The sequence below is a fragment of the Genypterus blacodes genome, unplaced genomic scaffold (genome assembly GCF_046128005.1).
Source record: "Genypterus blacodes isolate CSIRO-AG114 ecotype Tasmania unplaced genomic scaffold, CSIRO-AGI_Gbla_v1 ptg000320l_1, whole genome shotgun sequence".
In the NCBI taxonomy this organism is placed as follows: Eukaryota; Metazoa; Chordata; class Actinopteri; order Ophidiiformes; family Ophidiidae; genus Genypterus; species Genypterus blacodes.
In genome coordinates this window covers 4173-31875 of record NW_027467107.1, presented here as the reverse complement: position 1 = coordinate 31875, position 27703 = coordinate 4173, and the positions used below count along the sequence as shown (strand labels likewise).

Below are 27703 nucleotides of genomic sequence, written 5' to 3'. Positions count from 1 at the left end.
CGCTCACATTCAGAGCCGGAGGCCTGGAGGCCGAGGAGCCACCGGAGGTCCAGGCTCACATTCCAGTAGAGACCCATGAGCTGCTGCAAAACACTGAACTTTAGATACTACACACTCCATACCTTACATACTGTGTACGCTGTAGAACGTCCCTGCTCATATAGATGTGTATATGTGTGTGTGTTAGCTGAGGTCGCCATCTAGTGACTGTAATGTGCTCAGTCGCTCTATCCCTCAGTTGCTCTGCCCATACGGCTCCTATAGAGCGGAGGCCACAGAGTGACGTATGGACACGCACCAGTTGACTGGTTGCAGAATGACTGATTGTCTCTGGTCAGGCTGGCCTGTTTGGCTGCTGGCCAACAGGAAATACCAGATGTTTGGCAAGTGGGACTTCAGAATAAAAGCATAGATTTGTCATTTTAAAGGAGTGAAAGTGTTCAATGATGTGTGGGTGAATCTTCACACATTCAAGTGGTTCTCAAAGGTGAGGCCTGTCAGCGAGCCAGACATCCAAGCATTGAAGAAAAAAATAAAAATATAAAATGCTAATAATTAATAAATTAAAATAATAAAATTAATTAACAGAATAGATAAAATAACATTTAAAAAAAGCTTAATTAAAGCAGTTCATGTGAATAATTAAAAAAGCTTTCAATTGCTTTTTATATATTTTTTTATTTATTCAAATCACTGCAGATTGAAAGGTTAGGCTTATTTTGAAAGGTTTCATTTAAATCAAGGGTTTTTAAGAGTGTGTCGACATGCTTACCATAACTTCTGCCTAACTTTATATATTAACTATAGATAAAGCATCTTATATAAATATCATATCCTCAAATATGTTATTACTACATTCTTACAGTAGAATCTTCCTCTGCCTGTTGCGTGTGAGTTTTATTCTGAAATGGTGTCCAGATTTGAAAAGTTTCAGGCTCCTCCCCTCTGCCGCCCTGCTGTAGTAGCTATAAAAGTCCAGAGTGTGCGACACCCTGACAGAACTTCCCTCACAGAGATCTCATTGTAGGTTCACCGTGAGAATTGCAATCACTCTTCACCTTCCTCTTCTCTAAAGGACCATCAACAACAGCAGAATGGTGAGACCTCCACCATCATCACTGTTATTACTATCCTTCATTACTCGCTTACTTTAGTTAGACTTCTCACTTTACTTACTGCTATAAACCACGAGGCACGTCTGAGGCGTGTTACTTCCTCTCGAGTTGCCACATGTGTGGCCTCATCTCTTCACACCGCTTTGTGCCTCTCTATCTTCTCCTCTTGTTGGTTTTTGTGAGCTTTTGTGCATTCTCCGTGCGTTGGTGATCCCCGGCTACATCTGTGAAAACACTGGGCCGTGCTGAGCGCCGTGAAAGAGGCCCCATGGAACATTTCTGTGTGTGAAATGGTGGAAAACATAAAGTGGATGAGTGGAAAGGCGCTGCCAGTGCTCCAGTAAAGGTTAACGCTTTCCATATGGGGCCTGGAGGACTGTCAGGAGGGCGGGCGGGCTTCTCTGCCCTGCTGGTCCGGAATGCTGATGTGGCTTCCGCAGGCCGCTTGTGTGTTTTACATTTTGTACCTCCGCTGTTCACCACCACAAGGATCGGCAGGGCTGCTGAAACACTTCAAAGATCCCATGTTCAAGATCAGGCGTATGATAATCAGCTTGTTCTCGTTGGATCTGCAGGTCATGTTTGCCAAAGTTCACTCACCAGAGGGGGGGTGGGGGGGGGAACTCTTTGACTTTGCTCCTTTGCTGTGAGGACTGAGTGTGCAGCAGAAGTTAGGGAGGTCATTGGAAAGCTGAAAGACGGCGGTGGGGGGAGCAGAGGAGCGAGAGGAAGTTGTGGAATTCTGTGGAAGGGGTGTGTGGGTTCTGGCGGGGGGTTGATTGTGTGTCTGCGTCACAGTTTCCCTTCATCCTGCCTGTGAGAGTTGCCAGCTGAATGGCCTATATTCCATACAGTTTGGCTTTAGGGGCTCAGCAGCATTTTAAATTTGGATTCAGGACACAGACACACACTTCCTTTAGTTGGGGAAAATATGGACAGGATCTGTTTGTTGTGTAATCCTGAAGGTTTCTCTGATTCAAACACAAACGCGCTCGATCTGGTTTTTCTTCCCTCCCAAACTGTGACGCAAGTCCAACTGAGGGCAAACCAGACAAGACACTGAACTCAGATAATAACTTCAGTGTGAAAGTGTAGGTCTGACAGGGTGTGTGTGTGTGTGTGTGTGTGTGTGTGTGTGTGTGTGTGTGTGTGTGTGTGTGTGTGTGTGTGTGTGTGTGTTTGGTAAACACGAAGTGAAACAGCCTGTTACCACACCAGCATGCACACAACTCACCACTCCCGCTCCTCTCATACTTACACAACATTGTGCTGTGAGACCAAAATGGAAAGTTACAGTCTTGATGTGGAAGTTATGAAAAGCTTCATGTAAACGTGAAGTAAAAGTCAGAAGTGCCGATGAGTCAGGACGCCCAGGAGCTGTGAGGCAGGCGGGTTAGGAGGACAGAGTGTATGGCTGTTCTGTGTGTGTTTAGGTCAAATGAATGGCGCTTTCTCAAAATAGCCGCCTGGTGAGACGGCTGCCATCGCCATACTCGGCACTCCTTTGTCACCGCCCCCCCCCCTCTCCTTTCCTTATCGACAGCACGGTTGTGGGTCAGCAGGATGAAACTCAGACAAGCTGAGAGAAATCAGGCAATTAGGCCAAAGGTCACTCGAAATAGGATGAAATGGGAGCGAGAGGACGGGCAGTGTGTCGTCTGCGTGTGTTCTAGACGGCAGACGAGTCGTTTTCAGGCTCACGTGTAGGTTCAAAGTGAGACCCGTGTCGCAGGAATTTCACAACAACACTCTTTTACTGCCCCCACCCCCCAAAAGGAGGTCAAAGGTCAGGGCCAGCTGCAGATGGAAGTGGGTCACCTGGTTGAAGCCTCTTTTATCTGTGAGCGCACACAGAATTGGCAGAGTGTGACCGAAAAGGACGATGTTTGTACGACAGCTGGCCTCCTGGTGACAGACTGGCCACAGAATCAACACACACACACACACTGAAGGGACCAAGCAGACATGGATCAGTAATTCAGGCCTTCTGTTGGAGTCCCTCAAGGCTCTATATTAGGCCCCCCTTTCTTTGTCATTCATCTAAAAGATTTATCTTCAATCTGCCCAACAGTTGATATACAGATGACACACACATATTTGTCTTCAAACATTTACATTTACTTAACAGAAACAGGAATGACAACCTCCCCTCCTAAACTCCCTCTGGCCACAGAACGATGAGACACAACTTGTTTCACGTAGCTTTTAACGCCTGTGCTTCAATTCCCTTCACGCACACACACACACACACACATACCTCAGCTGGGTGTGGAGCGACTTGTGGCCCTCGCAGACACTTGCAGCACTGAGTTATGTTATCACCACAGCTTTGCTTACTTAGACTGCTGATCATATGATTATCAGATCCTGCTGGCGAGGATGCAAAGCCACATAGTTCTCTGTCACAGTCTGTGTTGTGAATAGGGTGAGTTGTGCCGTCACCGCCCCGTTTAAATGATGGAAAAATCCACAAGTGTCATGATTTTGTTCACATCAGCTCATATCTTCTGCAGGCTTGGACAAGTTGAAAAGCAGATGTGCTGGAATTTGAAATTAGGAGCCAAACGATGCGAAAAAAATCTATTTTATAATCTTTGTCATCTTTATCTGTGTTGAGTCTTAAAATGGAATGAAAAGAAAGCAGACTTTTTTTGAGATCCTAATCTACAAGAACTTCAGTCACTTCTGCTCCTCTGAATCTCCCTGTGTGCAGCCAACTATCACTTTCTGACACTGAGTTTGTTATTTTGTCACTCAACCCTCTGTTTGTCCTCCACAGCGCGAGTGTATCTCTGTCCACGTGGGTCAGGCCGGTGTCCAGATGGGCAACACCTGCTGGGAGCTTTACTGCCTGGAGCACGGCATCCAGCCGGACGGCCACATGCCCTGCAACAAGCCCATTGGAGGCCATGATGACTCCTTCACCACCTTCTTCAGTGAGACCGGCACTGGGAAGTATGTTCCCAGGGCCATCTTTGTGGACCTGGAGCCCACTGTCATCGGTGAGTCTAAAGAGGAATCCTATAAAGTTCTAACTTACCCAACGTACCCCATTCTGGGAGCGTAGAAACATTCCTGAAGAGAGATTTTAACCTCAACACAAGGCGACGGCCTACTGGATGAGTTTATCCTCCCTTCAAAGGTCATCTTGTTACGTGTCACCTCGTTGTCTAATTGTGTGTCGAGTCATCATTACGTCTTCAAAGTTCAAACTACCAGAATCAAGTTCATTTGAGTATCTGCCATTTTGTGACAAAATTTGCAGATCAGCTAAAATGAAATCCGAGGATGCCTGAGGCTCCACCCACTGTAGTTTAAATCAGCCAATAAGATGACTTCTGCTTCCAGATTGGCTCTGCTGTTGCTGCCTCCTGCTCTCAAAAATACCAACTGATCTGCAACAAGAAAACAGACGTGTTTTAAGCAACAATGACTTTTTGACATTTTTTGTAACATTTCGTTCAAAGCACAGCTGCCATGTGGTTCTGAAGACTTAAGGGATTTGAGGGCACCTCAAAGCAAATTTTGGTATTCGAACCTCCACCCCTTGTCTAACGGCAAAGTCAATGCTAACATGTTGCCTCCGATCCGTCTCTCTCTCAGATGAGGTCCGTACAGGTTCATACCGCCAGCTCTTCCACCCTGAGCAGCTGATCTCAGGCAAAGAAGATGCAGCCAACAACTACGCCCGCGGTCACTACACTGTCGGAAAGGAACACATTGACGCTGTACTTGACAGAATTCGCAAACTGGTAAGAGTAGTTACGAATAAACTGGCACAAGATCAAAGTAAAGAAATCAATCAAAAACCATACATCCTGTCTTCCTCCACAGTCTGATCAGTGCACAGGTCTACAAGGGTTCCTGGTCTTCCACTCCTTTGGAGGAGGAACCGGCTCTGGCTTCACCTCTCTGCTGATGGAGAGACTCTCAGTCGATTTTGGTAAGAAGTCCAAGCTGGAGTTTGCCATCTATCCAGCTCCTCAGGTGTCTACAGCTGTGGTGGAACCTTACAACTCCATCCTGACCACCCACACCACCCTGGAGCACTCTGACTGTGCCTTCATGGTGGACAATGAGGCCATTTACGACATCTGCCGCAGGAACCTGGACATTGATCGTCCATCGTACACCAACCTGAACCGCCTTATCAGTCAGATCGTCTCCTCCATCACCGCCTCCCTGCGTTTCGATGGTGCCTTGAACGTGGACCTGACAGAGTTCCAGACCAACCTGGTGCCTTACCCACGCATCCACTTCCCTCTGGCCACCTACGCCCCTGTTATCTCAGCAGAGAAGGCTTATCACGAGCAGCTGTCAGTGGCTGAGATCACCAATGCCTGCTTCGAGCCGGCCAATCAGATGGTGAAATGTGATCCTCGTCACGGCAAGTACATGGCCTGCTGCCTCCTGTACCGTGGTGATGTGGTGCCAAAAGACGTCAATGTGGCTATTAGCAACATCAAAACCAAGCGCTCCATCCAGTTTGTGGACTGGTGTCCCACAGGCTTCAAGGTGGGCATCAACTACCAGCCCCCAACTGTGGTTCCAGGAGGAGACCTGGCCAAGGTGCAGAGGGCCGTGTGCATGCTGAGCAACACCACGGCCATCGCCGAGGCCTGGGCTCGACTGGACCACAAGTTTGACCTGATGTACGCCAAGAGGGCCTTCGTCCACTGGTACGTGGGAGAGGGAATGGAGGAGGGAGAGTTCTCTGAGGCCAGAGAGGACATGGCTGCCCTGGAGAAGGACTATGAAGAGGTGGGAATCGACTCCTTTGAAGAAGATGAAGAGGGGGAGGAGTATTAAAAACAAAACACATTACTGAGCAGAGTTGTATTTTTCTCTATTTACTGTTACCAAGAAATCGTTTGAATTTGTTTTTGTCATTGAGATACATGGAGAATAAAACATTACGGTTAAGAAAAGAAGCTGTCTGAGTGAAGGCTTTGTTGCTTCTGTTGAGTGTTAATAAACACAAATGTTACTGCCAAGCAACAATTTGTGCACGAGCTCAGTCTCTCTCTCTGTTGGTTGCTTTTACGTGGGGGTTTTGAAAAAATCAGTCTTTTTCTTTCCTTTCCTTTCCTTTACCAAATCCTTTGTGATAAATGCACCATAACTCTTATAAGGTGCATTATTATAGGCAATTTCTCATACATTGAACACATCAGTAAAATAAGATGATCAGCTAAGATGTGACGCTTAATACCCCCTAATACCCATGGATGCGTTGTAGGTAGTTCCCCACAAGGTGGCGGTGTGGCGTTACTGTAAGAGAACCTATATAGTACAGAGCCAGCATGCTGACATGAGGTCGACAGTTATCACATCATCGCCAATCATATCCCTCACACTGGCACCATGTTTATGTGACAGCTGTGCTGCTATTAAACACTTTATTATAGTAATTACCTCTGTCAGTATAAACGTGGATGACACAGTATGTGGTTTTAATATTATGAGGTTCTATTTGCCGCAGGGCTTTAATGTTTTGCTACTCTTGTTTAACTCTTACAACTTTTGACCTTTTAATATACCAAACACCTAAACGAAAAATACAAAAATAACCCCACAGGAACATTCATTGATATGCATGTTCAGGCCAATTTCCATAGATTTCATTCCAGAGTCCATTGGAAAGCTTCAAGTACCAGCAGTGGTACACGCACCACAGTTTGAGAACCATTGGCATTAATCCATGGTTATGAGGGTGCTATGAAAATAAAATGATTTGTTAGTACTGCTGCAGAATCAAGGGGTTGGGCTTTTATTTTGAAAGGTTAAAAGTGTAAGTTCAGACGGTTTTCTTCCGGCTGGTTAAAGCATGTGAGGGATTGTACACATTAATATGAAGAGTTTTGTTGAGAGACTTGTCATATCGGGGTCTAACTACATCATTACAAATCTTCATTTGTTTGTTGTGGACTTTTGTTTTATCCTGAAAAGACCAGAAGGAGGAACACTGACAAGAAGAAGCTGTAGCTCCTCCTCTTCTGTTCTCACTGTAGAAGCTATAAAGGTCCTGAGTGTGACTTCCTTACAGGACTTCTCTCACAGAGATCTCATAGTAGGTGCGTTGTGAGAACTGCAATCAAGCTTTAACTTCTTCTCTTAAAGGGCCAGCAACACAGCAGAATGGTGAGACTTAACTTTGATCTTTACCATTATTATTATTATTATCATTATTGTTATTATCATAATGGTCACATATAATTCATAAATGTATGATCGCCATAATAATACTTCTCTGTGCTCTCACTTCTTCTTTTACCATGGCAACATGTTTGAGTCTTTGTCTAGTTTATGTTTCCTGTTTGTCTGGGCCACAGCCCGACTGTCATGACACATGGCACAGCTGAACTTACCCATAGAGGTGAACAGTGAATAACCTCGTTTCAGGCATGACAGGTGGCAGTGATGCAGAAGTATCACCTAGCCAGGATGCTTACTTAAGGAAATGGTCATTCAAATCGGTTAAACAAGTCACAAGTCACTGTGTGAATAAGATTTCACGAGTGAGATAGAAAGGCTACAGCGTCTGGGTGTGGTTAACAAGGCCAATGCGGATAAACACGAAGAACTGCCTCGTCGACATGTGTTCAGGCTCAGATGAGCTTTCAAAGTAAGAACGGTGCAGCAGGAAATGAGCCACACCACTGACTGACTCATGAATGGAGGTCACATGTATGAATTCTAGGGGCCTCGTATTGGAATGCCTCCAGGGTCTATCATGGGACCGGTTTCTTTTAGTATTTATGGAGAGGATTTAACTTCAATCAGCCCAGAACTGAATACGCAGATGTACGTATGCTAAGTCGAGACAGGACTCTCTCGTTACATTTACTTTTCTGATACTGGCTAGTCAAGCTAGCTCAAACACAAAGTTTGGCAAACAAAACAGGACAGACAACATTTCCTCCCTTAGGCCAGAACGTCTTCCACCTATCTTGTGTCTTGTTGTTTCCTTCTAAAGATCCTAAGCCAAAGTCAGTCACACCACATTCTTACATTGTGAGAAGCACATCACCAAAACAAAGGACGTCAGTTGTCCTCTTCAAAGAAGCCAAATGTCACTTTCCGATGGGAACTTTCAGCTTCTCCTTCTGTCATTCAACCCTCTGTTTGTCCTCCACAGCGCGAGTGTATCTCTATCCACGTGGGTCAGGCTGGTGTCCAGATGGGCAACACCTGCTGGGAGCTTTACTGCCTGGAACACGGCATCCAGCCCGACGGCCTTAATCCCAGTTCAGACGACAACTCCTTCACCACCTTCTTCAGCGACACCGGCTCTGGGAAGTTCGTGCCCAGAGCCATCTTTGTGGACCTGGAGCCCACTGTAATCGGTGAGTCGAGACAAATGCTTCCAGGTTCTAAGTTAGTCAGAAACAGGACCCAGTCTCAGCATGAGAAGACAAACAGATGAACGCTTGATTGTGGCCACCACCGCTGACCAGACCGCCCGATCACACCCCAAGATCACAGATAGAACTTCTGCTTCCAGACTGGATCTCCCATTGCTGCCTTGTGAAATCAATTTGTTTATGTAAATGCATTTTACTGTAAACAACAAAAACATCACTGCTATCATTTGACTATGGAGAGGGAGGAACAGGTCTCATTGGCTTTACTCACTCCACATTGTCCTGGTGGTATCTGAGCCTCATCCCCTGGTCTAAAGATCTGTCTCCCTCTCAGATGAGGTCCGTACAGGTTTATACCGCCAGCTCTTCCACCCTGAGCAGCTGATCTCAGGCAAAGAAGATGCAGCCAACAACTACGCCCGCGGTCACTACACTGTCGGAAAGGAACACATTGATAATGTACTTGACAGAGTCCGCAAATTGGTAGGAATAGTTACAAATACATTGGTACAAGACCTATGCTTCGGATAAATGCAAATTCAGTCTAAAACCATACATCCTGTCTTCCTCCACAGTCTGACCAGTGCACAGGTCTACAAGGGTTCCTGGTCTTCCACTCCTTTGGAGGAGGAACCGGCTCTGGCTTCACCTCTCTGCTGATGGAGAGACTCTCAGTTGATTTTGGCAAAAAGTCCAAGCTACAGTTCGCCATCTATCCAGCTCCTCAGGTGTCTACAGCTGTGGTGGAACCTTACAACTCCGTCCTGACCACCCACACCACCCTGGAGCACTCTGACTGTGCCTTCATGGTGGACAATGAGGCCATCTATGACATCTGCCGCAGGAACCTGGACATTGATCGTCCATCGTACACCAACCTGAACCGCCTTATCAGTCAGATCGTCTCCTCCATCACCGCCTCCCTGCGTTTCGATGGCGCCTTGAATGTGGACCTGACAGAGTTCCAGACCAACCTGGTGCCTTACCCACGCATCCACTTCCCTCTGGCCACCTACGCCCCTGTTATCTCAGCAGAGAAGGCTTATCACGAGCAGCTGTCAGTGGCTGAGATCACCAATGCCTGCTTCGAGCCGGCCAATCAGCTGGTGAAATGCGATCCTCGTCGTGGCAAGTACATGGCCTGCTGCCTCATGTACCGTGGTGATGTGGTGCCAAAAGACGTCAACATGGCTATTGGAAAAATCAAGATGAAGCGCTCTGTCCAGTTTGTGGACTGGTGTCCCACAGGCTTCAAGGTGGGCATCAACTACCAGCCCCCAACTGTGGTTCCAGGAGGAGACCTGGCCAAGGTGCAGAGGGCCGTGTGCATGCTGGGAAACACCACAGCCATCGGCGAGGCCTGGGCTCGACTGGACCACAAGTTTGACCTGATGTACGCCAAGAGGGCCTTCGTCCACTGGTACGTGGGAGAGGGAATGGAGGAGGGAGAGTTCTCTGAGGCCAGAGAGGACATGGCTGCCCTGGAGAAGGACTACGAGGAGGTCGGCCTCGATTCACTCGATGAAGATGAAGATGGGGAGGAGTATTAAAAACAGCAGAAAAGACCCACAACCTTCAGCTCACACATCATGATTAAGCTATAGTTTGAGTTGTCTGAATGCTCTCTTGCTTTTGTGAACAGCAATAAACACAAATGTTGCCAACCAGGTATTTGTCCAGAGTTTAGTCTTATGGTTGTGGCTCTTTACTGAGGTTTGCTGCAGAAAGGTTAATGAAAAAGATTGGCCAGAAAGTGTAGAAGCGCTACTATTGGATGAATCTGACGTCGATCCAACCGAAGTAGACAAGCAGTCAATGGTCGGTTTTCTGTCAGTCTGAAGAGCATGTGTTTGATATGAGAGCACAAAGCCAGCAGAGCTCTGATCTCTGTGCTTTGGATGATCCAATCCCATTTTTAGGTCTTGGCACAGAGTTTCTGAAGGTGATGGCAGAGGTTTTCTTCACCTCCTCACAGTGTGAAGTCCTCATGACGGCTCTAAAGGTCATTGGGACGGAGAGAAAGATTTTTATAGAGTATAAGGTTTTCTTTCACTAGGCTAAAGAACTGCCACACTGAGGCAGAGGCCATGAGGAGGATTTGACAATGTTCAATGATTCCCATTAAGACTTGAGGAATTTCCCATGTAATGAATAGATACATAAAGAAATTAAATTAGCAAAACAAAACAGAAAATTCCCATAATAATTAAATCTTTAGACTGTTTATCATGCAGATTGATAACAAATACAAGGAGTTTTGTTTATTTATTTTCTTGACCCCTGAGGTTAATTTGAGGCAATAAAGACTTGGAGGTTGTTGCTAAATGACTGATCTTCTCCTGTCAGGCTGCTCTGACTGCTTTGTTGCCTCTAGGAGAACCAAAGGGAAATGTTTTTCAACTGTGCCTTCAAAAATCGGGAATCCTGTGTCTTCTATGTCTGTTGCCTGTTTTAGTGGGACGTTTTCTCTCTGGATCCACGGGTGAGATGTGGGTAGTCAACCACAAGAGGGCAGTGTGGCTCTAGCAGTGAGGATCCAGGCCTGCATCCTGACAGCACTCACACACACACTCTCACTAACGGGGACTTAAGCTAACACCCGCGCTGCTATCAGGCTCCTCATTCATTATGATTAAACTCTAAAGCTGTTAAAGCGAAGTGAAGGTGGATTCTCGTCTGCATGACGTCGTCACTGAACTTTCTGAAGCTGCTGACGGAGGTTTTCCTTTCCTCCTCTGAGTGTGAAGTCTTCACAGCGGCTCTGTAATTAAGTGTGTGCACAAAGGATTTCAGAAGGTCAGGAAGGACGGAGAGAAAGATGAGAAAGAGCTGTCAAAGTCTTTTATATTTCATAATTCTGCCCCGAAATCCAGGAACATGCAGGTTTCTATGTCTGCACCACATTGGGCAAAGTATAAAGTAAGAGACAAAACATTTAGATGTGCAAAATCACATTTTTATTTTAACCTTTACCTTCAAGCAATCATTCCCCCCCCCCCCCCCCCCCCCCCCCCCCCCCCTCAACTGCATTGGCCCACGACCCCCAATTCACTAAGTCCACCCCTGCACTCAGGTACACAACTCAGCTTAGATACAACCCAAAGCAAACTCTTGCTTGTAGGTGACATAAAGTTATCTCTTACTTTAAACACACACACACACACACACACACACACACACACACACTCAGAGCTCATCTGTCATTCTTTAATATTAAAACACTCAAAAATACAATAAGCTTTTTCTTCTTTGTCCCACTTCCACATTCCCAAAGAAAATCCAGTTAGCCTCGCAGTCCAAACCCCCAGAGAAGCAATAACATGACTCCACGTTGTGTTTCATCAACTCTGACTCCACATTGTGGCACTAACGTTATTAAAAGGCGCAGAAACGGGCGAAGTCACAGAGGCGTTCTTCACCAGAGAGCGGATGAAGACGCCTCTGAGACGCCGCCTCGGCTAGAGACGCCGCCGGAATGTCAGAGGTGCTCGTTTCTACTTTTATTGACTCGAAAGTACATGCGTCCAAGGCTTCCACAGTGGTTGGCATGGCAACCAATTATCAGCCAAGGATGTGGGGAATTATTGCCGCAATACCACAGCTACAGAGCCACAGCAGCTTTTATTATGGGTTAGCAGGTTGAAAATCAAACTTTGCACTCAGGCTCCGTGTTGTACCAACATTTGAAGTGCCTTTCATTGTGACGCTCTGACCTCTGACCTCTGCCCGTCTCTGCCTCTGCACAGCTCGGCGGTGCCACTCCAGCTAAAGCGCCACTTAAAACAGCTGGGAACGCAGCGGCGACACTGATGAAGTAATGCAGACGGACCGGCACACACAAACAAAAACAAACCTTTTGGGTCACGTTTTAGTCATCAAAGCCACTAAAGGGACTTCATTCACAGTTAAAGCAGAACTTCAGTGCGTCGGGGTCATAAGGTCGAGACTCCACGCTCAGGTTTCTCTGGGTTTATGGGATTCTGTCTATGTGATGTTTATCCTGTTTGCTGAACTTGGAGGCTTTATTCCACTAAATACCAAGAACTCTACAAACCTATAGAACTACAAGATGATCAGAGAGTGAGAGCTGAAACTCCTCCTCCTCCTAACCTTCACCTCCACTCTCTTCCTCTTCCTCTGATGCTTCCTTTCTCTTAAAAGTCTTTATTTTTCTGGCTTTGTCCAAACACTTCAGGTGGCAGGCTCTTCCATTACTGTCCAGCGGCTTGAGCGGACACGATGCAGTGATCTGCCTCAGTGTGTCCACAGACACACAATAAATACTATAAAAACACCCAGCGTGCTTGCTCGCCCAGTCTCTCTCTCTCTCTCTCTCTCTCTCTGTCCTCACTCTCTCCTTCAACTTTAAGACGAACGTGGACAGTGGAGACAAACTAAAACCATCGCCGGCTTCAGTTCGTCCAAATGAATCTTAACAAGGAACTAAAAGAATCCAGTGGACAAACAGACGTCAGCAGAGAATCCTGTTTTCCTACCGATGGCGTCCAAATCTGTGTTTTCCTTTGTAACCACAGCTACATAAACAAAACGCCACAGCGCCCCCTAGAGGTGCAACTGCTTCAAGATCCCTTAAGATAAGAACTTTTTATACTGTGGAGATAACGAGTGAGACAAACTATCCTCCCGTCTCATGAAGAGGCTCGTTTTGTCCATCAAACATTGTGCTACGGGTAGAAAATAAACACACACACACGCACTCACACTCTAAAAACCACTATCAGCCGCCGCGTGGGTTCCCTCTCACTCGTCGTCTTGCTGTTGGTCGAGTAACGACGACGCGTCCAGCAGGCAGCCTCTGTAGTAACCAATCAGGGAGTGGGTCAGCTGAATCTGGCTGCGTGGAGACAGGAAGTGGCCCTCGTCCGGGTAAATCTGCCGCACAAACACAGCAAACGCACCAGTGAACGCAGCGCAGCAGGTCAGGCCGGCTCCGACATCAGCAGCTCCGCTTCCACAAACTCAGAAATGTGAATATGTCATACATTATTTACAATCCAATCCTGCTGCTGAGAGGAAAAACTCCCCGACGCTCCAAATATGAACTCATGGCAGAGAGAGAGGAGCAGCAGCCTCGTGTGTTGAATTTGTTGTGTTTGGAGGAGGAGGAGGTGAAGAAAACGAACCTAATCTCCTCACAATGACATTAAACCTCAAGTGTTCAGAGTCAATCTAAGTTACACAGCTGATAAAGTAGAGACATTTAGATAAGAAAGATAATCTCTCTCTGTACTGAAGCACGACAGTGAGAACATAACAGGATGTGAGAAACAGGAGGAAGAATCCACTTTGATAAGGCTGAACATAAACAGAGTGGCTGTGTTTACCTGCATGGTGTAATTGGCCCCGACCTTTATTAAGTGTTTGATGAGCTCAGCTGAGTGCTGGAAGTGGACGTTTGCTGCAGAGACAAACAACAGCAGCAGCAGAAAAGCGTCACAGTGACGCATCAAAGCTTCCACACTCATCAGGAGGAAGGTTCAGCACTCAAGGTGAAGAGGCTCATTTCAAACACACACACGCACACACACACACACACGCACACACACACACACGCGCACTCAAACTGCAGCGTTGCTTTGAATAAAGTCACATCCGCTCTATCATTTGGTGTTTATGATGAGAAGCAAAGTCATGCAGCTACCATCAGCTGTTCCATGAGCCAGAAACAGAGTTCCTCCAGGCAGACCCCTCATGTTGGGCACCACTTTAGACGTCTGGACACAAAGATGAAGAGAAACCTTTGTTAGAGGAGACAATGTGATCTACAGGAAAGAACCTTCATGTTGATGAGCGACATTTCAGCAAAACAAAGACTGGCTGGGTGCTTTTATTTTGGCGAGAAGCTCACGTTTTGACACTTTGACTCTTTACCCCCCCCCACACACACACACACACCCAATCACCGCTCACGTAATCGACCCCCGTGTCCTCTGTGGAAGAGGATCAGTCGCATCGGCCTCTTGATTATTGTCACATGTTGTCACATTTGCATCTCTCTGGATGTCATTTAAACAACCCCCCCCCCCGCCCCCTCCCCCTGCCGTGACAGTCACTAAAATAGCTTCCTGTGGCCCAGATAAAGCCAACCCACTTAGGAGGAAACACACTCTGACTGCAACCTTCACTGGAAGGACAAACGGCACAAGTTGGAGCTCCGGCTGGGCAAGTTTAAGACACAAAGGTAAGAGGAGAGAGATGGAATGTAGTAATGCTGATGTTTGAAATGACGTTCATGGCCTCCAGGGTTAAAGTATGTGCAGTGTGTTAGTGTGTCACAGGTGCACATTCACACAGTCACACCTTCACACACCGCAGCCTGGTTTATTGGGACTTTCCTCATGCCATAGCCAGCTTAACACCACTGACAGCTTGGAAGTAAGAGGAATTGATTTTCAACTCATTCTGCCTCCAAAAGTCAAACCGCAAACACGTGCAAACACACACACACACACACACGCACGCACACACACACACACACACACACGCACACACACAAAGCGGTGTTGTATTCCTTGCTGTTCTCCAGTCTGGTGTGACATGAGCGTGGTGAAAGGAGGAAGAGGACGGGTGACAGGTGACAGGGGCGACTTGGCGACAGACGGACGGGTGACAGAATCGGCTCACTTGGTATCTGCCCTCGTCGGTGGAAGGCGAGCCGAAGTATCTCTCGGAGAAGGCGGAGGCTGGAAGAGGAAGCGAAGAGGTTGTTTAGTCTCCAGCGAGGAAGAGGAGTCGATACGAATGTTATGGTCTGAAAGTCAAGAAGCTTTTTATTCCACATAACTCAGAAAATCCATCTAAGATAAAGACGATGTGAAGAAGGAAACCTCAGCCAATGAGTCTGAACATAAACAACCACACCTCCAGCAGGTGGAGGTGTTGTTGTTTAGGTGGCGGTGTGAGGCGATTGTAGCTCACCGTACATGCTCCAGTCAATGACGGGAGCCTGAGCCGCCGCACATCTGATCAGCTTCTCCGTGGACTTCAGCATCATCAGAGTGATGTAGCCGCCATAGTCCTGTCAGAGGGGATGTAGGTCAGGGAGCGGCGCGAAGCCACCTGTGTCATGTGACCGCAGCTTCCTGTTTAATATTTGAAAACGCACCTACTGTCTTTAGAAATGCTCCTATAAAGTATTTATATATTTATTGGACATGCAACGTTTCATATGTAGGTGCGCGCGTGCGTGTGTGTGTGTGTGTGCGTGTGTGTGTGTGTGTGTGTGAGCTTCATGTCTGGATATTGAAGATGTTTCTATATGAGAAATATCTTCTTTTTTTGTGTTAAAAGGAGGAAATTTGGGGGGAAATAGTCCAACAAACACACACATTCCTGTAAATAAAGTAAAGTGTTGTTGTTAGAGTGTTGTCAAGGTTTGTTTACGAGTCTCAACAACGCAGCTAATCCAAACACAGTACACAGTACACAGTACATCCACACAGCTGAAGAATCCGAGTGCTTGGTTGCGAGCGTTCCTACCTCTCCGAAGACTCCGACCCGCGTGTGATCGATGAAGGGCAGCTTCACCAGGTACCTGAAGCACACGCAGGAAAATTCAACCCACTGTTAGCAGCAGCCACTGGGAAATCAAGTGCAGAATGAGCTTCTTGGACTGAATTTGAAAGCATCAGAGAGCAAATAAAGAAGAGCAATTGCTAAAGTTTGAGTTTGGAGTCTCAGTGGAGTCTGGTCCACGTGTAACTGCAGCAGGGTCACGTGTGTTACATACTCCAGAGCTGCTATCTGGTCCTCTGCATCCACCGTGCCCAGCCTCTGATGGATCTGCTGTAAGACCCTGTGAACGGACAGATTAAGGAGGGGTCACCAAGGGTCATCTGGAATTAAAGTCGTGCATGAAGTTTAATCAACCTAAAAGCGTTTTCACGTTGTGGGAAAACTGCTTAAGATCTCCCAAAGCCCTCTGATGAGGTCCAGAGATGAGCCGACTGTTATGTGCAAAATGTACCCCTTTCTTGACCTTTGACCTTTTGTGAGGCGGGAACCGAGCTTCATCACTGTGACGGACAAAACAAACACACAACAAAATCAACAATGATCAATGACAGTCATACGCAAGCCTACCTTTGACCTCTGAACCCCGACCCCCGGCCATCCAGCCGTGCCACGATGACCTGCTCCGACTCCACCAGGACCCGGTCCCAGTCCAACCTGAATTCATCCGTCACCGCCTGACCGCCTGGGGAACTCGGGCTGCCAGGGCAAAAGGGAGAAAGGGCACAGTCAGCATGACAGTTAAAGCTTCAGTGGAGCCACCAGGGGGCAGAAGAGAGCTGCGTAAAACAGCACCACTACGAGGGAGAAACATTCCACAGGTTCAATATTCTGTGTGTGATGCCGAGTTACAGGCACAGTTTGGAGCTCAACCATGTGATGTTTGAACTAAAACGTTTTACTGCTGTAAAGCGTGAAACGATGCTGAGAGTCACTCTGAGCTGTTTGGTGCGAAGGCGAAGGTGACGGGAGCGGCGGCGGCGGCAGGCAGGCTTACACGATGAGGAGGAGGCCGTACAGGTCGGACTGGGAGAAGTCGGGGGGATAGAGCAGCTTCAGAGGAAGATCTGTGCAGAGCAGAGCGCCGACCCAGAGAGGGAAGAGTGAGAGAGAGAAAAGGAGGGCAAGGAGACAGGCTGAGGACACGACAGGAAGGAGACAGACAGCCGCACAAACAGGAACACAGGCGCAAACACACACACACACACACGCTCCATCCAACTCTCTCTCTTTCTTTTTTTTATTCGTCCTCTAAAGCTCAGTGGCTCAATTATCTTGATGAATATGTGTCATATGAGCACTTTCTCTCTCTCTCTCTCTCTCTCTCTCTCTCTGTCTCTCACACACACACGTTCACACACAGTTGTTAAGTGCAGATCGTTTGTACCGTAGTTGTCATGAGTGATTACACTGATTTCAGTCTGAGCCGTCCTCTTGCTCTCCATGGCCGCCCTCAGAGGGACGTTGTTCTCCAGGATGAAATACGCTGCAAAACGGGAAATAAAACACAAAGGAACTCCACTTCTTTTAATCCAATAATGCATCCGTCCTTTAGGAACGCAGAAGTAAAAAGGCGAGACGTGGATCCGGTACAGACTGAATACAAACACACGTTAACCACATCGCTTCATCTCCTCACTCCAGTAAGTATTCAGCCGTTCAGCAGCAGAAGCTCATAACAGCATCTGTATTACGCAACAGCTGATCCACTTCTTCAACATCTTAATTCCTTGCATCATCATTTGAAAAGTGAGTATTGCTCAGCGGGACAGACGAACGTCACATCTTTTCCCCCCCGTTTCCAGAAAATGTTTCAGAAGCGACAGTCGTTCTAATTTCCCTCCCTCAACTATCTGAGCGTCTCTACGCCGGCACAGGAGCTCTGCATAGCGACAGATGGTTACCACGGCCATTTAAAGTGGGATAAGAAAACACATTAACTCCTTGAAATATACAAATTACCCAGGCTGCCTGGCGCCGCATCAACTTCACCAGCTGTTGATATTTTCATACAAATGAGATGATGAAGCCTAATTGGTGTAAACTATTTTCCATTTTGGTGCAGACACGGGAAGAGGACACATCTGCCTGTCACGTGCGCACACACACACACACACACACACACACACGCACACGCACACGCACACGCACACATACACACACACACACACACGCGCACACACACACACACACACACGCACACACACACACACACACACACACACACACACGCACACACACACACACACACACACACACAGAAGACGGCTAAATCAATCAGGATACTTACAGTTCACATCATCGAAACTAATGAGCAGCACAGTTGGAACTCCAGGTCCTGCAGTGGAGAACGTTCTGTGTTACGATCTGTGACTTTACGAGCGGACATATTGAACCGTACCAAGTCAGATGGTGTTTGCACTTCATTCTGCCGTTGTGATCGCGTCAAACAAACAAATGAGCCACGGCAAATTAAGCAAAACCAGCAACAGAATCAAAAACAGCACAAACAAATTAGCTGCACAATTAGAGCCTAAAAGGTAGAAACAGAAACTCAGCTTTCATTATAATCCTAAACATTTATACTGCGGAAGAAGAAGAAGAAGAAGAAGAAGAAGAAGAAGAAGAAGAAGAAGAAGAAGAAGAAGAAGAAGAAGAAGAAGAAGAAGAAGAAGAAGAAGAATGCAGCTGTGGCTGATTCTGTTTCTTTGGCAGCAACAGAAGAGAGTTGATGTTGATTTGTTTGGCTCTTGACCTTAGATGTCAGTATGGAGGCGTAAAGACTTCACATATACATTTACGTGCGAGACAAGAGGCGTTGTCTTTGTACCGAGGCAGTGCAGGATGGCGTGCTGCGCATCCGGGCTGATGTCGGCGTCGAAGAAGGTGCACTCCTCCTTCAATCCGCAGGTTAGACATTGCCGTGGAAACAAGCCGAGGGTCGACACGCTGTCAGAGGGAGAGAGGTGGCGTAAGGGAGGACAGTTCGGTTTTTGTGCAAGGACGAACACGTTCACCAGGGAACAACGGGATGAAGGAGTAATGAAGGAAATGACCTTTAACTGTACGGCGTGATTAAAAACGTTAGCACACGCCACCGAGTACTTTACCTGTACAAATGCCTCTGCTGCACCGAGTCCTCTGTGCTCAGGAAGTACCTGCACAGGAAGTAGGACAAGGTCACAGAGCCATTAGTACACACAAACACATTCACACACTGTCGTATGAAAATGTTTGCTATTCCTCCTGGACAAAGAGGTTGTAGGAGGAAGGAGGATTGTAGGAGTTGTGGTAGTATGAGCAGGAACAGAAGGACGATTGGTAGTAGTGCTTGTTGTTCTAGTTGTAGTAGCAGGAGGAGGGGCTTAAGGATCAGGACTGTGATAGTAGTTGTTGTGGTTGTAGCAGTAGTGGAAGAAGGAGGAGTGGGAGTAGCTGCTCTCATGTCTACGACTCAAATGCCTCCATGTTCTTATTTATGTTCTCAACCCAAAGCTCAAACTCACACGATCTGGTTGCTCTCATCATAAGCTACAATTCTCGTCACCTCCCAGTCCCCAGACGTGAGGTGCCGGACCTCGTTCTGCTCACTTCGTACCTGAAACCAGGAAAAGGATGAAAACACAAAACTTAACCATGTTTTACAATGCAGAACATGACAGGAGAGAGGGAGAGAGGGAGAGAGGGTGAGAGGGAGAGAGGGAGAGAGGGTGAGAGGGTGAGAGGGTGAGAGGGAGAGAGGGTGAGAGGGAGAGAGGGTGAGAGGGAGAGAGGGTGAGAGGGTGAGAGGGTGAGAGGGAGAGAGGGAGAGAGGGAGAGAGGGTGAGAGGGAGAGAGGGAGAGAGGGTGAGAGGGAGAGAGGGTGAGAGGGAGAGAGGGTGAGAGGGTGAGAGGGAGAGAGGGTGAGAGGGAGAGAGGGAGAGAGGGTGAGAGGGTGAGAGGGAGAGAGGGTGAGAGGGTGAGAGGGAGAGAGGGTGAGAGGGAGAGAGGGAGAGAGGGTGAGAGGGTGAGAGGGAGAGAGGGTGAGAGGGTGAGAGGGTGAGAGGGAGAGAGGGTGAGAGGGAGAGAGGGTGAGAGGGTGAGAGGGTGAGGGGTGAGAGGGTGAGAGGGAGAGAGGGTGAGAGGGTGAGAGGGAGAGAGGGTGAGAGGGAGAGAGGGTGAGAGGGAGAGAGGGTGAGAGGGTGAGAGGGAGAGAGGGTGAGAGGGAGAGAGGGAGAGAGGGAGAGAGGGTGAGAGGGTGAGAGGGAGAGAGGGTGAGAGGGTGAGAGGGAGAGAGGGTGAGAGGGAGAGAGGGAGAGAGGGTGAGAGGGAGAGAGGGTGAGAGGGAGAGAGGGTGAGAGGGAGAGAGGGTGAGAGGGTGAGAGGGAGAGAGGGAGAGAGGGTGAGAGGGAGAGAGGGAGAGAGGGAGAGAGGGTGAGAGGGAGAGAGGGTGAGAGGGTGAGAGGGAGAGAGGGTGAGAGGGAGAGAGGGAGAGAGGGTGAGAGGGTGAGAGGGAGAGAGGGAGAGAGGGTGAGAGGGAGAGAGGGAGAGAGGGTGAGAGGGAGAGAGGGAGAGAGGGAGAGAGGGTGAGAGGGTGAGAGGGAGAGAGGGAGAGAGGGTGAGAGGGAGAGAGGGAGAGAGGGTGAGAGGGTGAGAGGGAGAGAGGGTGAGAGGGAGAGAGGGTGAGAGGGAGAGAGGGAGAGAGGGAGAGAGGGTGAGAGGGTGAGAGGGAGAGAGGGTGAGAGGGAGAGAGGGAGAGAGGGTGAGAGGGTGAGAGGGAGAGAGGGTGAGAGGGAGAGAGGGTGAGAGGGAGAGAGGGAGAGAGGGAGAGAGGGAGAGAGGGTGAGAGGGAGAGAGGGAGAGAGGGAGAGAGGGTGAGAGGGTGAGAGGGTGAGAGGGAGAGAGGGTGAGAGGGAGAGAGGGAGAGAGGGAGAGAGGGGAGAGAGGGTGAGAGGGAGAGAGGGTGAGAGGGAGAGAGGGTGAGAGGGTGAGAGGGAGAGAGGGAGAGAGGGAGAGAGGGTGAGAGGGAGAGGGTGAGAGGGAGAGAGGGTGAGAGGGAGAGAGGGTGAGAGGGAGAGAGGGTGAGAGGGTGAGAGGGAGAGAGGGTGAGAGGGAGAGAGGGAGAGAGGGTGAGAGGGTGAGAGGGAGAGAGGGTGAGAGGGTGAGAGGGAGAGAGGGTGAGAGGGAGAGGGAGAGGGAGAGAGGGTGAGAGGGTGAGAGGGAGAGAGGGTGAGAGGGTGAGAGGGTGAGAGGGAGAGAGGGTGAGAGGGAGAGAGGGTGAGAGGGTGAGAGGGTGAGGGGTGAGAGGGTGAGAGGGAGAGAGGGTGAGAGGGTGAGAGGGAGAGAGGGTGAGAGGGTGAGAGGGAGAGAGGGAGAGAGGGAGAGAGGGTGAGAGGGTGAGAGGGTGAGAGGGAGAGAGGGTGAGAGGGAGAGAGGGTGAGAGGGAGAGAGGGAGAGAGGGTGAGAGGGAGAGAGGGTGAGAGGGTGAGAGGGAGAGAGGGTGAGAGGGTGAGAGGGAGAGAGGGTGAGAGGGAGAGAGGGAGAGAGGGAGAGAGGGTGAGAGGGAGAGAGGGTGAGAGGGAGAGAGGGTGAGAGGGTGAGAGGGAGAGAGGGTGAGAGGGAGAGAGGGAGAGAGGGAGAGAGGGTGAGAGGGTGAGAGGGAGAGAGGGAGAGAGGGTGAGAGGGTGAGAGGGAGAGAGGGTGAGAGGGAGAGAGGGAGAGAGGGTGAGAGGGGAGAGAGGGTGAGAGGGTGAGAGGGAGAGAGGGTGAGAGGGTGAGAGGGAGAGAGGAGAGAGGGTGAGAGGGTGAGAGGGTGAGAGGGTGAGAGGGAGAGAGGGAGAGAGGGTGAGAGACAGTGGTCACCTTCTTAGTGAACATGGTGATGTGGTGGAAGTCTCCCTGACCTCCTTGCTTGACGGGCAGCGTGAGGAGGAACCTGCTCCTGTCTGAGGAGAACAGCGGCTCCTGTCCCTGTGAGCACACACACACACACACACACACACACACACACACACACTTGTAGCAGGTACACCAGGCATACTTCAGGTAGTCCTCGTACGAGCAGACCTGAGTCCCTACCTGATTGGAGAGCCACGCCTCAGACGTCTCCTCCAGTCTCTGAAGTAAAGACACAAAAAACAGTTTGGACTTCTCAGTCTTCACTCTTACACACATGTGTGGGTCTGTACTGTAGTTTGGACCCGATCCACATGAGATTCTGGTCTGGGGGCCCCTGATATGCTGGGGCCGGCCCTGTTTGATGGTTCACCTGAAGGCAGGATCCTATGGTGGCGTCGCACACTGTCAGCACTGATGCATTCTGGGGCCTGCTGAGCCACCGCACAGCAAGGTGAGTGTTACTGATCCACTTCACCATGGAAACATAGAAATCCCTGCAGATGGAGAGAGAGAGGGAGAGAGAGAGAGAGAGAGAGAGAGAGAGAGAGAGAGAGGGGGGGGGGAGAGAGAGAGAGAGAGAGAGAGAGAGAGAGAGAGAGGAACAAGATTGGGGATTTTGTGCCTGTGTGTGTGTTGTTCTCTGAGTGATTGAGCGTGTGTGTGTGTGTGTGTGTGTGTGTGTTACCTAAGTCTGAACTGATCCGGAGGCTGCAGCTCTTGAGTGTGTGTTGCTCCAAACAAGTTTACCACCGACAACTTGACTGCAGGGTTTGTCTGGCTGGCCTGATGGTGTGAAACAGACACACACACACACAGACACACACACACACACACACACACACACAAGGTTTGGTGGAAACGCTGAGGCAACGGCTCCGTCATCAATACTCCAGTTTGATTTTAAATTCTAATAAACAGCCTGAAGTTTTCAAGGACACTAAACATGCCAGGGTGCATTCTGGGAAAATCTGTATAACAGAATGCACAACTATGTTTAAGGGAATTTAAAATGTTTTCGAGGCAGAAAGCTGCACCGGTAAAAGAAAGAAAATAAAAACACTTTGCGGCCCCCTGTAGCACTGTCACGACCCTCTGAGGGGGCCGAGCCACATGTTGACCACCACCGCACTTAACGAGTCATTATACTAAAGTGAACAACTGTGTCATTCAGTTGATTGATTAGAAAAGTAAATGTTTGGTTGGTCTATTTGCGGAGCCTGGATATGTGACAGAACAGTAACCGACCAATCAGAACGCATCCTTCAGGGGGCGTTCAGGAGCAGCTGGTTTATTACACGCCCCGTCCCTCCACTCACCATGGGGTAGGGGTACTGCAGCCCCCGGGGGTACGTGCTGCCCGTGAACTGGGCCAAAGCCATGTTGGGCACCAGCGTGTCGTTGATGGTGAGGAAGGCGAGTCTCTCTCCGTCCGGCGACCACCAGTGAGCCAAGCGGGACCTCAGGATCTCCTCTGAAACCGGGACACCAGAAAAACCTTCAGACTCCACGTGGTTCTACTCTGCTGCCAGTACAGCAGATCAAACACAGAACCACGCTGTGACGTCTCCATCTGTCACCGTCTGTGTGTGTGTGTGTGTGTGTGTGTGTGTGTGTGTGTGACCTGCTCTGCACTGCACTGTGACTGCAGCACAGGAACATCAAGCTTTACTCTGAACTCCTTTAGTGCTTAATTACTCATCTGCCTAGATAATCTCTTAAAAGCAGGTAATTATATTTGCATTTTAATGATGCCAATTAAAAATGATGAGTGAGAAGAACCAAAATAGTTTGAAGGTGAATGATGGCTGATGTATTTTTACTTTTTACTATAAGTAGAACACTGATGATCCTGTCTCCACACACACACACAGACACACACACACACACACACACACGCACAGACACACACTCACCTTCGTACAGCCAGTCCCCCAGCCCGTTGAAGACGACGCCCTCCAGCCCGGAGGAGGTGATCCTCAGAGAGTTGCTCCTCACGTCCGCCTGGTAGTAGATGTTGTTCTCAAAGACGTAGATCTGATGAGGAGGAGAATGAGAAGGTCGGCTTAGGCTCAGGCACACACACACACACACACACACCTCACAGGGTCTTTCATTCTCTCCTGGATCGTTTGTCAGACTTCTCTTCTTCATTTTCTTGTTTTGATTTCCTCTGAGATTTGACTCCCGATGCCTTTTTATCCCAGGTCATGTGTTCATGTTTCTATTCTCTCCCAAATTCGCCTGCTTTCATTCAGAAACGAGCAGATTTACCTCAACATGAGAGGAATTTGAGGACATTTGAGTCGATGGAAGGAATGGAATAGAAAGGATTTGTTTGATTTCTGTAAGACACACAAGAAATCCTAAATATGTATTTCAAAACGTCTACATTTCTACATGCATGTTACATTTCCTAACACAAAATCTTGATTTCTAGGGACTGAAAACCAGAGAACCTATAGAATTACATTCTGTTCACAATCCATATGCAAACTGCAATCAAAGTTTGTGCAGCTGGATGGAAAAAAATACAGAAAGACACACACACACACACACACACACACACACACACACACACGGCAGGGCTTGTACTGTACGAGGCAAATATTGAATGAATAACATCACAGTAGACTCTTGTTGGATCAAATCCCACAGGAGAGAGAGCAGGCAGCATGAATTCATAACAAGACGCTGAGGAGTAAATGAATGAAAACCAACCGAGAGCATAGACACACACACACACACGCACACACACACACACACACACACTGGCATGCTCTTACCAGCTGCTGTCCTTGTCTTCCCCAGGCTGCATGCTGGAGCACTGCGTTGTGAACCTCCGGAGGGTTCAGCTCCCACACCTCCCTGATACACACATTGAGAGTGGCGGTCTGAACAACACGCTACACGTGTGCATGTGGTGCTAAGGTGACATCCGTGAGAGCAGACGTGCTTACCGTGTGTAGATGTTGTAAACGATGTAGGACGCCGTGTAGGAGTGTCTGTACATCTGGAAGCATAATGACAACACATCACATGAGACACACACACACACACACACACACACACACACACTGATCCAAGGGGCACAATCACCACAAATGTCAACACCCTGTGAGCTCAGGGCTTGTATTTTTGAGACGGTGGTTATTTGCTTGATATAAGGATCCTGGGAATGTTCAGACGTTCAACCACCAACAATCAATTTTAGCTTCACTCAACCCAGCAGAACTAACAAGGGCTTAAGAGTGTTAAGTTTGAAGATGTGTGTATAAGCAGAGACATTTTTATCCCTCCGGCAGCTGAGAAGTACGCGAGTTAGATTCCCTGGCGTATCAGACGAGGCTCTGGGCTGCAGGCCTGCTCCTCTGCTCTTTCAGCTGCTGCAGCATTTCTAAACTCAGCCTGGATCCATCTGTTGGTAAACAGCTCAAAATCAATGGAAAAGCCCCGACCGTGAGATGAGGAGAGACACACACACACACACACACACACACACACAATGCACCAGCACACACAACCGCACAAACAATACGGACATGCAGCAAATACATTCACACCAATGCAGGATGTGTGTGTGTGTGTGTGTGTGTGTGTGTGTGTGTGTGTGTGTGTGTAATGGATGCACCCTTGTGAGGACTCCAGCAGGCACCGGTCCAGCTCCAAATTATCCAAAGCGTCAGAGTTAATCTTTCAAACTGAAGAAGCAAAAAGTAGCAAAGCGCCTTGCAGAGAAAAAACTCTACCAATGTGCAAATGGAGAACAAAGGCCAGAGGCTGTGACTGTGTGTGTGTGTGTGTGTGTGTGTGTGTGTGTGTGTGTGTGTGTGTGTGTGTGTGCGTGTGAGGGAAGGCGATAATGTGCAGCTCCGATCCCAGCGTGTGTGTCTTGCACATTAAAGCTTTTGTTTGTTGTGAAAACGCCTCAACTCACCTTCTTCACGTCGTAAGCGAAGAGCGCGTACTTCAGATCCACGGAGAGCGAGTACTTGGCCACCTTGAAGGCCACCTAGAAGAAGAGACCAGGCGTCAGTGGAGGATCACAGCGGTGCTTCACGTTATTCTACATGCAGAGGAAAGAGCTGCTGGGTTTCTCTGAGGTTTTGAGCGACGTAAAAACAAGAAGAAGAAGAAGAAGAGGAGGAGAAAACTGGAGCTGGGATCCGGGGGAAAGTCTCACCGCGCCTGAAAGCTGGACGGACGCGTGGACGGAGGTTAGATTACAGGAGAACCAATAAATCTGACAGAACGGAGTCCTATTTGTCTTATTTTTTGACAGATGTGTGTGTGTGGGGCCAACCCAGCAGCTAAAGGCCACGGAGCCTCCAGAGAGCGGCGGCAGGTTTGACATTTCTGCCAGGACGCGCTGGACAGATTTCACAATGTCGGGGGTCACAGTTTGACCGTGTGTGCGGTGGAGCCTGACCATGTGTCAGGAGAGAGGTTGGGTTGAATCCCTCCTTTGATTCTGTTTTGTTTTTTTGTTGTTTTCTTAAGGTGGACCTGTGTTGTGCAGTAATGCAGTGCAGTAGTCGAGTGGGTAGAGCTTCCGCTTAAGAACCGGAGGGTTGCCGGTTCGAGTCCCTGCCGAGGTGCCCCTGAGCAAGGCACCGAACCCTCAATTGCTCCCCCCTCTGCGAAGGGTGGTAATATAATGTAATGTAAGTCGCTTTGGATAAAAGCGTCTGCCAAATGATCGTAATGTAATGTAATGTAATGTAATGGGAGCAGGACACATCAGAGAACTCATCAATCAGACCAGTAAAGTGCTTAAAAGTCTTGGATTCTCTCTCTGGTCGTCTATTTGGAGCTCAAACCGCCTCCATTATGTCTCAAAGCAGCGTGCAGCCTTGACTCGGACCCTCATCCGGCCCCTGTGAGGCTCCATCAGAGCGGCAGTGTGGCCCCTCTGCTTCCTTATTCCAACACAAACCTCAGAAGAAGAGTTTAAAATGCGTTGGCGCTCTTACGAAGGTGCTGTCGCTCAGGACGACTTCTGTCTCGTTGAAGGCAAAGTTGAACTTGATGACGTGGCCGTCACGGTTCCGGTAGACCACCTCTGAATCTGACGAGCAAAAACAAAGAGACGTGAAGGTTCGGCGGCTCGGACCAAAGGACAGAGATGATGTCATACCTGAAGAGGAAGAAGTTCTGCAGCAAAGTGAAACACATGCAGGGGCGTAAACGCTGCAGCTTCCCTCACACGGCAGGAGGCTCTTTGGTTGTGGACATTGTTTGCTTGTGTCACAGCTTGGGCCACTTTATGTGTTTATGTCCCATCTGCTCATCTCTGCTCCTCCTCTGTCTCCTCTGTCTCCTCTGTCTCCTCTGTCTTTCACTTGGACCCACGCCTGAGTGGGACGGCTCACAGGGAGAAGCCTTCAAGTGCAATAATCCTGAGGCGCCGTCAACGCACAATTAACTCCAACACAATTAACTCCAGCACACTTAACGCTGCAGTGGACTCACACACACACACACACACACACACACACTAGGGAGTGACCTCACAATGACATTTGCTTGTGTTCAGGTTACACACACGAGCTGCTTGATGACTTTTGTATCTTGTCATTATGAGATAAAGAGGCGTTTATCCTGTCTTATATTAATCATTCTGAAATGAAATGCTGTGTTTAACCCTTTCATTGGCTCATCCAGTGACCAATCAGCATTCAGCATCCAAACATGAACCCTGAGAGCCGACATGGAGAGACAGAAGCTGAGGATGAAGGTTTCTCCTCTGAGCTGAGGAAGAGGTGAAATGTGGACGCAGAGAGAGACAAATGGAGACGAAGATGAAGATGAAGAGCG

General features: G+C 48.6%; 3 protein-coding genes across 3 annotated transcripts; 2 read left to right on the top strand and 1 right to left on the bottom strand.

Annotated features, from left to right (window-relative positions):
• Nucleotides 1-979: 979 nt before the first annotated feature.
• On the top strand, nucleotides 980-6116 carry LOC142988333 (tubulin alpha chain-like). Its single transcript, XM_076137463.1, has 4 exons — nucleotides 980-1097; nucleotides 3895-4117; nucleotides 4719-4867; nucleotides 4950-6116. Exons 1-4 carry the CDS (start codon nucleotides 1095-1097, stop codon nucleotides 5922-5924), a joined length of 1350 nt encoding a protein of 449 aa, XP_075993578.1. The 5' UTR covers nucleotides 980-1094; the 3' UTR covers nucleotides 5925-6116.
• Nucleotides 6117-7132: 1016 nt separating this feature from the next.
• LOC142988335 (tubulin alpha chain-like) lies at nucleotides 7133-10146 on the top strand. Its single transcript, XM_076137466.1, has 4 exons — nucleotides 7133-7256; nucleotides 8254-8461; nucleotides 8814-8962; nucleotides 9055-10146. The coding sequence occupies exons 1-4, from the start codon at nucleotides 7254-7256 to the stop codon at nucleotides 10027-10029; spliced, it is 1335 nt and encodes a 444-aa protein (XP_075993581.1). The 5' UTR covers nucleotides 7133-7253; the 3' UTR covers nucleotides 10030-10146.
• A 3094-nt stretch (nucleotides 10147-13240) lies between these two features.
• On the bottom strand, nucleotides 13241-26954 carry LOC142988336 (inactive dipeptidyl peptidase 10-like; the record flags this gene model as incomplete). The annotated part of the gene is made up of 24 exons (XM_076137467.1): nucleotides 13241-13372; nucleotides 13825-13898; nucleotides 14142-14214; nucleotides 15125-15183; nucleotides 15419-15518; nucleotides 15980-16034; nucleotides 16230-16295; nucleotides 16583-16711; nucleotides 17010-17079; nucleotides 17400-17498; nucleotides 18303-18350; nucleotides 18843-18961; nucleotides 19123-19170; nucleotides 19519-19610; nucleotides 21854-21961; nucleotides 22070-22108; nucleotides 22260-22383; nucleotides 22575-22672; nucleotides 23206-23360; nucleotides 23803-23923; nucleotides 24673-24754; nucleotides 24847-24899; nucleotides 25824-25898; nucleotides 26860-26954. Coding segments are annotated over 24 exons (2114 nt in total), but the record flags the coding sequence as incomplete, so codon positions are not given.
• Nucleotides 26955-27703: the final 749 nt, after the last annotated feature.

Bases quoted from the DNA above. Each gene is read 5' to 3' on its own strand.
- LOC142988333 (XM_076137463.1), top strand. The intron at 4,118-4,718 runs GTGAGTCTAAAG...TCTCTCTCTCAG, and splicing joins CCTGGAGCCCACTGTCATCG to ATGAGGTCCGTACAGGTTCA. The intron at 4,868-4,949 runs GTAAGAGTAGTT...CTTCCTCCACAG, and splicing joins TTGACAGAATTCGCAAACTG to TCTGATCAGTGCACAGGTCT.
- LOC142988335 (XM_076137466.1), top strand. The intron at 8,462-8,813 runs GTGAGTCGAGAC...TCTCCCTCTCAG, and splicing joins CCTGGAGCCCACTGTAATCG to ATGAGGTCCGTACAGGTTTA. The intron at 8,963-9,054 runs GTAGGAATAGTT...CTTCCTCCACAG, and splicing joins TTGACAGAGTCCGCAAATTG to TCTGACCAGTGCACAGGTCT.